The sequence below is a fragment of the Rhinoraja longicauda genome, chromosome 37 (genome assembly GCF_053455715.1).
Source record: "Rhinoraja longicauda isolate Sanriku21f chromosome 37, sRhiLon1.1, whole genome shotgun sequence".
In the NCBI taxonomy this organism is placed as follows: domain Eukaryota; kingdom Metazoa; phylum Chordata; class Chondrichthyes; order Rajiformes; family Arhynchobatidae; genus Rhinoraja; species Rhinoraja longicauda.
In genome coordinates this window covers 17,630,645-17,644,577 of record NC_135989.1, presented here as the reverse complement: position 1 = coordinate 17,644,577, position 13,933 = coordinate 17,630,645, and the positions used below count along the sequence as shown (strand labels likewise).

Below are 13,933 nucleotides of genomic sequence, written 5' to 3'. Positions count from 1 at the left end.
GAGTTCCCCGATGTCGGTCTCTACCCTCCTTGAGGACAATACATCCTTCCCAGGTCAGCGTGCCCAAAACTGATAACTGATGTTACGAACAGGGCAATTCTTTCTTCATTCTTTACCATCTCTTGTTCAGCTGTCTCTGCTGCCAGGCAGATTCTTAAATAGCAGGAGATCCATTTTGCTTGTATATGGCCATCAAACTATGTTCAGTTCTGCAATAATAAAGATAGCAGTTACTGTTGGCAAGTAGACTTGTATAGCACTCTACAGCCTATATTCATATAGCCTTTGACCCACCAGGTCTATCACAAACATCATGTACCCATCTATTCTAATCCTGTTGACCAGTCCTTGGTCCCACAGGCTCTGTCTTGGCAATTCAAGTAAGAAAACACCATTATTGTCCCTTATCATAGAACATTACCGCACAGTGTGTCCGCTTAACATGATGCCAAGTTATACTGATCACATCTGCCTGGACATGATCCATATCCCTCTATTCCCTAAACTTCCATGTGCCTAAAAGTCTCTTAATCGGCACTATGACATCTGCCTCCACCACCACCCCTGGCAATGCGTTTCAGGCCCCCAACACTCTGTATTTAAAACAACTTGCCGTGCACATCTTCATTAAACTTCCACCCCCCCCCCCCCCCTCACCTTATAACTATGCCCTCTAGTGTTGGATATTTCCACTGTGGTAGAAAGGTTCTGACTGTCTACCTAATCCATGACTCTCATCATTTTATATACTTCTATCAAGTCTCCCCCTGACCTCCAATGTTCCAGAGAAGGAACGTTCATGGGACAACCTGCTGAGTATCTGATCCAGTCTCTGTTTTCTTTTGGGATGATTAGACAAACAAAGTGAAAGTTTGCAGCCCAGTGGTATGAACGTCGACTTCTCCAACGGGCAGTTTGCAGCCCAGTGGTATGAACGTCGACTTCTCCAACTTTAGATAGTCCCTCTGCCCCTCCCTTCCCCTCCCCCTTCCCAGATCTCCCTCTATCTTCCTGTCTCCACCTATATCCTTCCTTTGTCCTGCCCCCCTGACATCAGTCTGAAGAAGGGTCTCGACCCGAAACGTCACCCATTCCTTCTCTCCCGAGATGCTGCCTGACCTGCTGAGTTACTCCAGCATTTTCTGAATAAAGTGAAAGTTGAACTGCTTTGCAATGCCCAACTGATTGGGCATCAGTTTTCTAAGGCTGAGTTTTTACAGTCATCTGCTTTCTTTTGCATGTCACAGTGTGAGAATCATCAGAAAGAGGAGTGTGTGATGGAGTTGGAACAGTCACGGTTGAGAGAAGCAGAGGCACTAACTGCAATGAAGGAAATGCAAGACAAGGTCCTGGAAATGGAACAGGTGAGAATGAAACTGCGGTTGTAGATTTCAATTCCAAAAAAAGTAAGTGTTCATTGTGTTGCAGTGAAATCTCATCTGTTCTTAAAGATGGACACAAAATGCTGGAGTAACTCAGCGGGACTGGCAGCATCTCTGGAGAGAAGGAATGGGTGATGTTTAGGGTCGAGACCCTTCTTCGGAGTCTGAAGAAGGGCCTCAACACAAAACATCACCCATTCCTTCTCTCCAGAGATGCTGCCTGTCCCGCTGAATTACTCCAGCATTTTGTTTCTATCTTTGGTGTAAACCCGCATCTGCAGTTCCTTCCTACGCATCTCATCTGTCATTAGTTTAGGTTAGAGATAAAGCACGGAAAACAGGCCCTTCAGCCCATTGAGTCCGTGCCAACCAGCGATCACCCGGCACACCAGCAATTACACACGAGGGACTATTTCCAATTTTTACCGAGGCCAATTAACCTACAGCCCCTTACGTCTTCGGAGTGTGGGAGGAAACCGGAGCACCCGGAGAAAATCTACGCAGTCATGGGGAGAATGTACAAACTCCATACAGACAGCACCCGTGGTCAGATCAAACCCGGGTCTCTGGCACAGTAAAGCAGCAATTCTACCGCTGCGCCACCGTGCCAACTTGGTGCCAACTGTTCTACAGTCCTGAAAGTCGGAATAGAATAAGAGCAACTATCAGATTCAGCAATACATGTGTAAGTTTTTTAAAAATCTCTAGTGTTGCAGAAATATGCACATGTTTTATTCCACAATGTGAACGTGAACTTGCCCAGGAAAATTAGAAACAAAAGGTGACAGATAAAAGTATAGCAGAGCAATAAGCCCCTAAAAGCAGTAGTTCAGGTACAATTGAGGCACATTCACAAGAGAAACAAAAGAGGAAAAAACAAATTTAACTAGAAATCTAGATCTATGTTCCACAGGGATGTTGTCTGACCATCTGAGTTTATCCAACATTTTATTTTTCCTTAAATGGAAATCAAGTTGTTAGGGAAATATGTTGAAAGACAAACTCTATCTGAATACACAGCGTGCATAAGAAGATGGCCAGATGACCATTAGAGAAACGTAGTTGCAGACTGATGGTGGTCAGCACTTTGTCTTCCAGCTCTTTATGTTCTTTGAAAGCTTCCAGCATCTGCAGTTCCTTGTGTATCCTAGTCAGTTGGGGTTGAAGTTCAAATTGCTTTTCCCTCTGGTTGATTAGTACGGGTAATGGGGAGAAGGCAGGAGAATGAGGTTGTGAGGGAAAGATAGATAGAGCTCAAGGGGCTCGTGGAATCAAGGGATATGGGGAGAAGGCAAGCACAGGTTACTGATCGTGGAAGGGCCAAATGGCCTCCTGCACCTATTTTCTATGTTTCTATGATTGAATGGCGGAGTAGACGTGATGGGCCGAATGGCCAAATTCTGCTCCTATCACTTATGAACTTATGGTTGACTTGATTGTTGTTGGACCTTGCTCCACTGCCAATGATAATTTCACCCGTGCCTTTGCCTCCCTGTTCCCCGACATGCTAAATTCAAAATCTTCATTCTCATTAGGAACACAGTGGGATTAATGTGATCTCTCAAGCCCTTTGTGCCATCTCACCCCTCCCTTCCTCTGACACAGGCTCATGCCCTCTGACAAGCAATCTCTCCCCTGTAGGATTCTCAAATGATAACACATCGCCTATACCTTACGCTCCCTGAATTTTGTGCAAATTCTTAATGCATGGGGAGAGTGGAGAAAGGGAAAATGAGAACACCTTGCTTCATTGAATATTGCCATGTAATACATTGTTCCTGCATCGACTCCTTAAAATCATAGTCCAATGCACACACTCCAGCTCCCTGACACAGCCATTATTTTCCTTTAATTATATCAGACAATATCTTTTATAAATTATTTCTCACGATGTATTTTGAATCACAAGTTGCTGTGCGCAAAATAAAAGTTCTCCACCTTGCTTTTAAGAGGTGTTAAAAACTCCACCTATTCTCTGCCTTTTCTAGTGTTCTGCAATGAATAAAACCTTGTGTATTTAGACAAATTAGAATTGTATCCATAATTTGATTTTTTAAAAATCTGATGAAGTACCTTGAACTTTTCAGTATGTTAAAGGAATTAACCCAAAGATGATCCAGCTCTGAAACATCATTGACCCAAAATACTAACTGCTCTGTAATTTTTTTTGTAGAAACAAGGAACTTTGTGTCTTTATTTTATTATTTCTGGGAACTGCATGGTCTGCTGGATATTGCAGCTTTTTCTGTCATGTATTGTGGTTGAAAAATAAATGGTTTCTCCCCCGACCCCCCCCCCCCCCCCAGCAATTAGAATGAAACATGCAGTGTGAAGAAGGGTCTTGGCCTGAAACATCACCTCTTCCTTCTCTCCAGAGATGCTGCCCAGCATTTTGTGTCTATCTTGGATGATAAGGTTATCTTTGGCCTGGAAAGACTAGGCAATCGGGGGTTTTCAAATACAACATCATCCCAACAAGTAAAGACTGTTATAGGTATTCACTGTATCCAAAGACAATTTGCGAATGTAATCATCTCCACCATGACATTCGCACTGCACCTGACGTTAAGACCTTCAAGACCAAGTTGGAAACAATCGATATTAAGACGTTGACCTTTAAGGCCCACTTTAATATTTAATTGCGACTTGCACATGACCCTCCTAACGTATGCAACAACCAGTGATGGTGATTATACGTCAAGATACAGATACAGAATGATGTTTTTTTAAGCCACTTATCTGATTTATTTCAGAGGAACAGCATGCTCCCTGATGAAAATAACATTGCCCAGTTGCAAGAGGAGTTAAAGGCACTGAAGTTGCGGGAGGTGGAGGCGGTGACTTCCATGAAGGAGTTGCACCAACAGGTGAAGGATTTGGATGAACACTGGCAGGTGAGCAAGGTGTGGCCATGTGTGGTCTGGCCTTCAATGTCCACAGTCTCGCGCTACATGTTTCAGAGTACAGGTGCTCCTCGACTTACAATAGGGTCACGTTCCGAGAAACCCATCGGAAACCAAAAAAATATCATGTCGAAATGCATTGAATATGCGTGATCAGGTGGCCGGAAGCGAGCTTCGGCTCACTACGGGGTCACTACGGGGTCACTGCCGTTTGCACCATCGCAAAGTCAAAATATCGCAAGTCGAAGCATCGTAAGGCGGAGAGCACCTGTATAATCTGTAACTGAAGCTTTTGATCAGATGATCAAAATCAGTGTACAAAGTTGTGAGAGGAATAGATTGGGTAGACACACAGAGCCTCTTTCGCAGAGTAGGGGAATCGAGAACCAGAGGACATAGGTTTAAGGTGAGGGGGGGGGGGAGATTAAATAGGAATCTGAGGGGTAACTTTTATCACACAAAGAATGGTTAATTTATGGAACGGTCTGCCGGAGGAGGTAGTTGAGGCAAGTACGAGAACTACTTTTAAAAGACACTTGGACAGATGCATGGACAGGAAAGGTTTAGAGCAAAGATAATAGAGCAGAGCAAGATAGACCACTCGACCCTAAAAAACCGTAGTATGTCATGGAGCCATTTTCATAGGCAGAAACTTGCAGAAACATTTAAAAAGAAAAATGAATTGATAGATGAGATATATTCTGCCTTTTTATGGTATCATCACACATACTGTTCCCCCAAAACACTGATTACATTGCGAGAGGCAGAGCGAACGGCGGGTTTTGCTTACTAAAATGGCAGACGTCACGCTCCTTTGCGTACTACACTTCAGTGTAGGCGATTTCAACGGAGTGGTCCATCTTGCTCCTCTAGTATATTTGGTTTAGAGGGATATGGGCCAAACGCAGGCAGGTGGGATTAGTGTAGGTGGGACATGTTGGTCAGCGTGGGCAAGTTTGGCCGAAGGGCCTGTTTCCACTCAATGACTACAATATAAACTGCACCAGGTCAAAAGATCATTCAGTGTCTTTTTATTAATGTCCTTGAGCAGTTCTCACATTGCGCTGAAATGTTTCTAGCATCACCTTGCACGAACTGGAAGTCGGTGGAAGGAGTCGCCAAAGAAGAATGCAACAAACGAGCTGCACAATGAGCTGATGACCGTGCGGTTCAGCGAAGCCCAGGCTCAGGCGGAGCTGCGGGAACTGAGGCACAGAGTACTGGAACTAGAGACACAGGTACCCGACACATGTGTAGGAAGGAACTGTAGATGCTGGTTTAAACTGAAGATAGACGCAAAAATGCTGGAGTAACTCAGCGGGACAGGCAGCATCTCTGGAGAGAAGGAATGGGTGACGTTTCGGGTTGGGTCTGAAGAAGGGTCTCGACCCAAAACTACACCCATTCCTTCTCTCCAGAGATGCTGCCTGTCCCGCTGAGTTACTCCAGTATTCTACTCATAGTCCCTATGACACAAACCTGGCAAAGCAACCACTGCCATCAATGGCCCCGGCACTAGATGCTATTGCACTGATTAGAAACTGCTTCATAATTTTCTAATTCCAGGCAGCACATTGGTAGAGTTGCTGCCTTACAGCGCCAGAGACCTGGGTTTGATCCTGACTACGGGTGCTGTCTGTATGGAGTTTGTACGTTCTCCCTGTGACCGCATGGGTTTTCTCCGCGAGCTCCAGTTACCTCCCATATTCCAGAGGTGCGGGTTTGCAGGTTAATTGGCTTCTATAAGTGGTCCCTGATGTGTAAGATAGAACCAATATACAGGTGATCGATGGTCAGCACAAACTCAATAGGCCGAAGGGCCTGTTTCCACGCTGTATTCTAAACTAAGCTAAATTAATTCCATATGTATTGAGCTGCCAGATAGTTATTACCATGGATGCTGATGGCTGACTATCAAACAAAAATGAATGTTGGAAGCACTCAGTAGGTTAGGCAGCATCTGAGGAAAGAGAAATAGGTTGATGTTCAGGTGAAAATCTCTCAAGATGAGCAGGCAATGAAAGGTTCTGATGTCCTCATTGATAAAGTCCAGAGTGGATTGCGGAAAATGATCTGCTTGTGTCATGGGGCAAGAACTAGAATTGTGTTGCGTCTTCCTAGCGGTCCAGATTGACCTCTTAGCAACTGATCGAATGTCCCATATTTATTAAAATGCAATAAATATAATTTTGGCCAATACGTACGTTTGCATGGTTTACAACTTTTACAAGTGCACTTTACTCACCTGTAACAATTGGCTAGCAACAGGAATTTAAAATACATGAGTTGGCATTTCAAATATTTTGACATTTTTGTTGCTCAACTGACATTTTAAATGTCAGGGCAAGATATAAATCGCGGGTGAATTTTGAGTGCACTAATCATCATGACTATACTCCACACCAACGACACCAGAGCAGGTACTTAAACAGTGCATGAGAATGAAAGAATTCTGAATTAAAGGACATTCTTTTAGGAAGGAGATGAGGAAGAATTTCTTTAGTCAGAGGGTGGTGAATCCGTGGAATTCTTTGCCACAGAAGGCTGTGGAGGCCAAGTCAGTGGATATTTTTAAGGCAGAGATAGATAGATTCGTGATTAGTACGGGTGTCAGAGGTTATGGGGAGAAGGCAGGAGAGTGGGGTTAGGAGGGAGAGATAGATCAGCCAAGAATGAATGGCGGAGTAGACTTGATGGGCCAAATGGCCTAATTTTACTCCTATTCCTTATGAGGTGTTCATGAATATCTGGCCTGCCAACCAGACAGTGTCTGACGTAATTTCCCCTTCAACGAGGAGGTTTTGAGTTGAGGGCTAGGTCCAGATAATGTAGGGAAGCAAAGCAAAGGACACTGATGTCAAGGCAGAGAGAAAGAGAAGTAACCAAGATGCAATCTAGAATACAGTCAGGTGAATTCGTCCCTCAAGAAGCTAGCTAAATACAATCATCTGCGGTGGAAGAAGGAAATAATACAGGGAAAGGGATAAAATAAGAGCAGAATGTTAATTAACAGAAAAAGGAGCCCACACTACTTCAACTGGCATGACTGTAGTTAGCAGGTGGTTAGAGATTGGATTGGACAGAGTAGATGACTCGTGCTTACAGATGAGGAGTAAGGCTCAAATATTTAATGGGTACCTTGGATCGGTGTTTACGAAGGATGCTGACAGCTCAGTTCAGTTTAGTTTATTGTCACGTGTACCGAGGTACAGTGAGAAGCTTTTGTTGCGTGCTATCCAGTCAGCAGAAAGACAAAACATAATTACAATCGAGCCACTTACAGTGTACAAATAAATTATAAGAGAATAACATTCATCAAGTTTCATTGAAAGTTGACATCTGGTTGCTAAGGATGTGATTTTAGAATTGTTAAACGGGTTTCTGGTAATGACCTGTTGTTTGGTGAATAGACCACTGTAAATTGCCCCCAGAATGTAGGTGAATGGCAGAATCTGGATGGTCTGAGTGCAATCTGGGGAGAATAAAGTAGATTTAGCACAAATGGGTACTTTGCAGTCAGCATAGACAGTGGGCCGAAGGGCCTGTTTCCATATCGTATGAGTATTGTTCAAAGATACAGCCTGAAAGTAGGCCCTTTGGCCCACCGAGTCCACACCAACCATCAATCACCCTTCACACTTGTTCTACGTTATCCCACTTTCTCATCCATTCCTTACACACTCGGGGAGCAATTAACCTCTAAACCTGCATGTCAGCGATGTGGGAGGAAGCCAGAGCACCCTGAAGAAACCCACGTGGTCCTATGGAGATTCCATGGCCCGTTGCTGTCACTCTACCAGGCAGATAATGATAAAAGCCACTCAACTACTAGGAAGTGTAATAGTTTGCTCTTTTTATAATATTTAAACACAAAATGCTGGAGTAACTCAGCGGGGCAGGCAGCATCTCTGGAGAGAAGGAATGGGTGACCTTTTGGGTCTTCAGTCTGAAGAAGTGTCTCGACCCGAAACGTCACCCATTCCTTCTCTCCAGAGATGCTGCCTGTCCCGCTGAGTTACTCCAGCATTTTGTGTCTATCTTTGGTTTATAACATTGTTGTTTTATGCTCCTTGTGTCCGTATTTAACGGGAAAACGCTGCTTCCTTGCTCAGAACCAGGTGAACTGCAGCCTCCTGAACCGAACGGAGCAGGCTTGCAAGGGTCTGCAGGACAAGCTGCAGTACGTCACAGCACAGAACAAGGGACTGCAGACACAGCTCAGTGAGACCAGGCGCAAACAAGCTGAGGTGGACTGTAAGGTGAGCATCTTCTAAGCTATCCTTTTAAAACATTGCCCATCCACCTCCACCCCTTCAGCAAAAGATGTTTGACTCCAGCAGCTGTCACTTCAGTTGGTAGAAATGTGTTGAGTTTCTGAGTGCACTGAGAGAACAATAAACGTGGAAAGTGCAGGAAATGTTTCAATGGTTGAGTTATGTTAAAGTTCGAAGATTAGAGGAACTGACCTGAGACCGCTTCTCGTCAATCTTGCAGAACAAGTGTAACTTCTGGGGTAACACCAACAGATATTTATTTCACAATCATTTAACTGAAAACATACGTTACAAGATGGTTTCCTATCAGCCGATAGATTGACAGACCATTGATAGAAATTGACAAATGCTAACTATTTGGTATTAAAAGAAAAAATGAAGTAGGGTTAAAGCTTTCTTCTTGTATTACAACCACGTTCATGTTATAACAGCAGAATTAGGCCATTCGACCCATCAAGTCTACTCCGCCATTCAATCATGGCTGATCTACCTTTCTCTCTCAACCCCATTCTTCTGCCTTCTTCCCATAATCCCTGACACACTTACTAATGAAGAATTAGCCATAGAGTTAATGCTATTCTCTATATCTCTTGCTTTCCCTCTCCATATCCCTCACTTCCTGCCCACCGTGTTTCCACTCCGATCCCACTAATTGAGAAATTACTCGTTGTCCCATCGACTCCTGGCATTATTGTTGCAGAGCAGACTCTCAGCAAAATCATAACCAATTTGCATTGTGCTCTGTGCTAGCATGAGTCAAATGTGTTAATAATCGGCATGTCACTAACACTGGTGCACACAATGTGTGAAATATCACTTCCCATCTACTCAATCTGCATTTAAGAGAAAACTAAATGAGTTCTGGAGGATGAAAGGAATAGAAGAATGTGGCCAAGAGGGTTAGAGGAAGAGGCGTGTGTACTTAGAGATATTGGCGGTACTAGGTGAGGCAAACGGCTTGTTTCTGTAACTTAACATCTATGCAACTAAACTTCTGAACATTGACATACTTTATGTTTTTTTGTCAACTGTGAGGTAGTTCAGCAATTGTCATCCAATCCTAGCCGAATTCACTGATTAAAATGTGGCATTACAATTGGTATCTGAGTAAAGATCATACTTTAGATTTGTTAAAGGTTCTTCAGACTTTAGAAGGGTCTTGACCCGAAACATCACCCATTCCTTCTCTTCAGAAATGCGGCCTGCCCTGCTGAGTTACTCCAGCATTTTGTGTCTATCTTCGGTTTAAGCCAGCATCTGCAGTTCCTTCGTACACGTGATTGTTGAAGATGGAGGTCACTATGAGAAGTGTTGGAGCTTTATTAATCATATCCACTCGCACACAAGAAGGCTGTTTTGAGATCTTTGCTCTTTGGTATTCAGTAGTCTTGAAGTAAACAGCTAAATTCTATTTAGAACATGTTGGTTGTTTCTTGGTTCTTGATGCTTCCTGACTCATTCTGCATTCCTAACTGGTAATGACTTGCTCTATGTTTAATTTCATACTGTTATCTAACCACTTTAGCGAGGAAAATTAGTTGTCGATTGCGATCATTTCACCAATTCTACAGTCTTGCTGGAAATACGCCCTTTAAAAACATACAAAATAGGTGCAGGAGTAGGCCATTCGGCCCTTTGAGCTAGCACCGACCTCCATTCAATATGATCATGGCTGATCATCCAAAATCAGTACCCCGTTCCTGCTTTTTCCCCATATCCCTTAATTCCGTTAGCCCTAAGAGCTAAATCTAACTCTTGAAAACATCCAGTGAATTGGCCTCCACTGCCTTCTGTGGCAGAGAATTCCACAGATTCACAACTCTCTGGGTGAAAAAGGTTTTTCCTCATCTCAGTCCTAAATGGCCTACCCCATATTCTTAAACTGTGTGACCCCTGGTTTTGGACTCCCCCAACAACGGGAACATTTTTCCTGTCCAATTCCTTAAGAATTTTATATGCACTCATTCTTTGTTCAGACAACAAGGGTTGGTCATCATTTGGGAACTCAACAGCCTGACCCTTTGTGGGTGAACGGGTAAATGGGTTAAATGAACGAAGCTAATCACTTAATGTGCTGCCTTTATGGAGCTTCCAGGGTGACTTGCAACAAGGATAAGTGGCTAGTTGAATTGTCCACCTGCGTCAAAACTATCTGGAAATGTTATCTTCGGTTTTGGAAAAAAATGACCTTTTAAAAAAGGTTTTATGCAATATGACTTCCAGGCAAACCTGCTTTCAAATTGTTAAATATTTAGTTTGAAGAGAGAAAAAATTCTACTCTGTACCGTGTTTACGTTTTGATCTTCGTATGCTTAAGCTAAACAATCTCCAGATTTTTTTAAGGAGGCTTTTTTTGCTGATTTTGTACCTAGTGTCCAGTAAAACCTTCAACATTTCTGTTTAATTTTCCAGTGTAATAGTTACTGATTTGCAAAGTAGTCATTATTTTGTACGCCAAAAAAGTGTGTGGTTTCACTGTTTTTTTTAATGCTTCATTTAGAGGCAGAAAGCTGTGATATATTTTTTTTTAATCTGTTGGTGTGGTGATTTGCTGAAAGGCAAAGACCTGTTAATGCTGAAATGTGATGGCAATCTAATTTCATCCTTGCACTCTGAAGGTGTAACAGCTGCAGTTTTACCTCTAAGCAACATTACTATGGGAGAGAAGGGGTAAAGTTCGAGCAGATTAGTTGGTTAGTTACTGGTATTTTTTTCATTTTACTCTTATACTCAAAGAGCTACCAAAATAGCAACAGAATCAACAGTGATGTGTGTCAGATAAGGAGGTTGGGTGGAAAAACTGACGAAAAAGCACCAATCTTGATCAATTTGATCATTGTCCATAGATTTACTTATTTATTGCTTTTAAGATGTTTTTGGGTTCGTTTGACATTTGCTGGCCTATTTTGTACATCTTAACTGGTTTTGGGGTTGAGTTGGATTATTGTTGCTCATGTACCTTTCCCGGATATGATTGGTGCTGACAAGAAAAAGTGCAGATGCTGGAAATCTGAAATAGAAACACAAAATGTTGGAAATGCTCAACAGGTCAGGCAGCATCTGTGGAGAGAGGAATCAATGTGGGAGGTCTACTGCAATACAGAAACTAAACTGAGACTGGATGACTGCTTTGCTGATTACCTGCTTTCAGTCCATGAAGGCAATCCAGAGTTTTGCCCAAAACGTCACCTATCCATTTTCTCCAGAGATGCTGCCTGACCCACTGAGTTACTCCAGCATTTTGTGTCTACCTTTGGTATAAACCAGCATCTGCAGTTCCTTTTTATGACCAGAGTTTCCAATTGTACTCTGATCCTTCATTCAGCACCCAGTCTGCTCTCGGCATGTGTAAAGCATTCCAGTGAGGGCCAATGCGAGGGGCATCACCTAGTGGTTGATGAAGATGGGTTGCTAGCAGAGCCTGATCTAAGATGGCAATCAAAGACCATCTTTAACAAGAAAGCCTAACAATCGGCATCCTCAAGACCTGGTCGTAGATCAGCTCTTCTGCAACGTGACTTATCATGGGCAGTTACTACATCTACAGGGCACGAGGGAGATGTGATGGAACGTTCTTCTCTTTCCTGGTTGAGTACAGCTCCATAAACATTCAAGGGGCAACCCCAACTAGTTGGCACCTTATCATGAAGATCTATGGCACTAACATGAATCAAATATGAAATGTAGTGCAACAACCTGTCAAACCTCCTTCCGGGGGGGGGGGTTCACATAACTTTAATTTCTGCTGCATAGAAGGATGAGGGCCACAGGGTCATTCGAACACAACCCTTTCCTCCACTGGAAGTTCCCAACACATCTCACAACTGCCTGGCAACGACTGCCCCTCCTTCATCACGATGGGGACAAGTCCCAGTGTCCCCACACTGTATCTCCATGGATATCTTCACCATGCAGCTGATGGAGTTGGCTTAACATTATTATTTCAAGTGGAATTTGAGTTGGCCTGTAAAAACAGCCCTTCGCAGTGCCAATCAGAGTCTATGGCTATTTTTATAAACTCACCTTGACTAAGATGGGAAGGGGGGTGTGTGGGATTTGCTTAATCAGCAGGCGTCACTTACAAGCACCAAAGATGCAAGTGATCATTTGTTTTCTCCCTCCTAAATAATCATGAACTGTTCTCTACTTCTCATTAATTCCACAGTTTTTATTCTCTCTCAACCTTCTCTGCAGAACCTTCAAATAATTATTGCTTCTCTAATACATTATGACTTGGGTTTTCCATTTTTGTTTTATGGCAGCATAATTATGCATAATTAGCACAGCACAGCATTACCTCCGCAGCATTACCTGCACAGCCATTAGCACCGCATTAAATTGATAGCAACACTAGGCTTCTTGAGCATATGTAATTCATCGAAGAAATCAGTGATAGCCATTGATTAAACTTACCAAACTCTGTTATTTTGTAGCCTTCTTCACAGCTGAGGGAAATTAGTTAAATTGAAAGTTTCGGGCATTTAGTTCTGACTAAATTATGGGGGAAAATTAAGCACAGTCGCATGATACCAATTGCATTACAAATTTACACACTTATACGTATTTGACTATGAGCCGTGATCACACTTAACAGGCTGCCAGGCTCATTGTTTAATTGTACGTGGAATTTGTACGTGATAACGTTGACGGTGAAATTAATTTTAAGATTAATTTAACGAGGTGGTGCTATTCAATTTTGATTTAATCTTGTGCCTGAATTGGAATTTTTAACTCCCTGTTAAATGCTTGAACGTTGACTACAGATTGTGCTACGACTATTGCTTAAGACATTTTTAATGTGCTCAAATGCTCTGCCATTTTAAGACTGTGGGATACCAACGATCCCTTTGAACTGATGTGTAGGAAGGAATTGCAGATGCTGGTTAAAACTGAAAATAAGCACAAAAATCTGGAGTAACTCAGCGGGACAGGCAACATCTCTGGAGAGAAGGAATGGGTGATGTTTCGGGTCTGATGAAGGGTCTTGACCCGATACGTCACCCATTCCTTCTCTCCAGAGATGCTGCCTGCCCCGCTGAGTTACTCCAGCATTATCTTCCTTTGAGCTGAGTCCTGACAGCACCCAGCATCTGAAAGGGGAAGTACACACCGCACACACATCCCTGGACCACATTTGTGTGGGTCAACAGCAAATATATCGCTTCATTCCCAAATCTACATGACTTTTGGTTATCAGATCGTGACGTCTTAAACATCCATCATGTTTAATGTCTTTGTAGGTTAACCCACTAATAGTTCTCAGTGAGAGGAATTTTCATTACAATACTTTGCAATCAGCTTCAGAGGGATGACGTTATTCACTATTTTGTTAACGTATATAATTTAAAATATTCTCCGAAAACCACAAAATCTG

General features: G+C 42.9%; 1 protein-coding gene across 7 annotated transcripts in view; it reads left to right on the top strand.

Annotated features, from left to right (window-relative positions):
- LOC144610613 (EVI5-like protein) overlaps positions 1 to 13,933 on the top strand; it is a 114,157-nt gene that overhangs the window by 73,795 nt on the left and 26,429 nt on the right. For all 7 annotated transcript variants that reach the window (XM_078429445.1, XM_078429442.1, XM_078429444.1 and 4 more), the window contains 4 exons: positions 1,248 to 1,364; positions 4,136 to 4,276; positions 5,365 to 5,523; positions 8,398 to 8,544. In XM_078429445.1, coding sequence (XP_078285571.1) covers positions 1,248 to 1,364; positions 4,136 to 4,276; positions 5,365 to 5,523; positions 8,398 to 8,544 — 564 coding nt within the window. The remainder of the gene's footprint in view (positions 1 to 1,247; positions 1,365 to 4,135; positions 4,277 to 5,364; positions 5,524 to 8,397; positions 8,545 to 13,933) is intronic.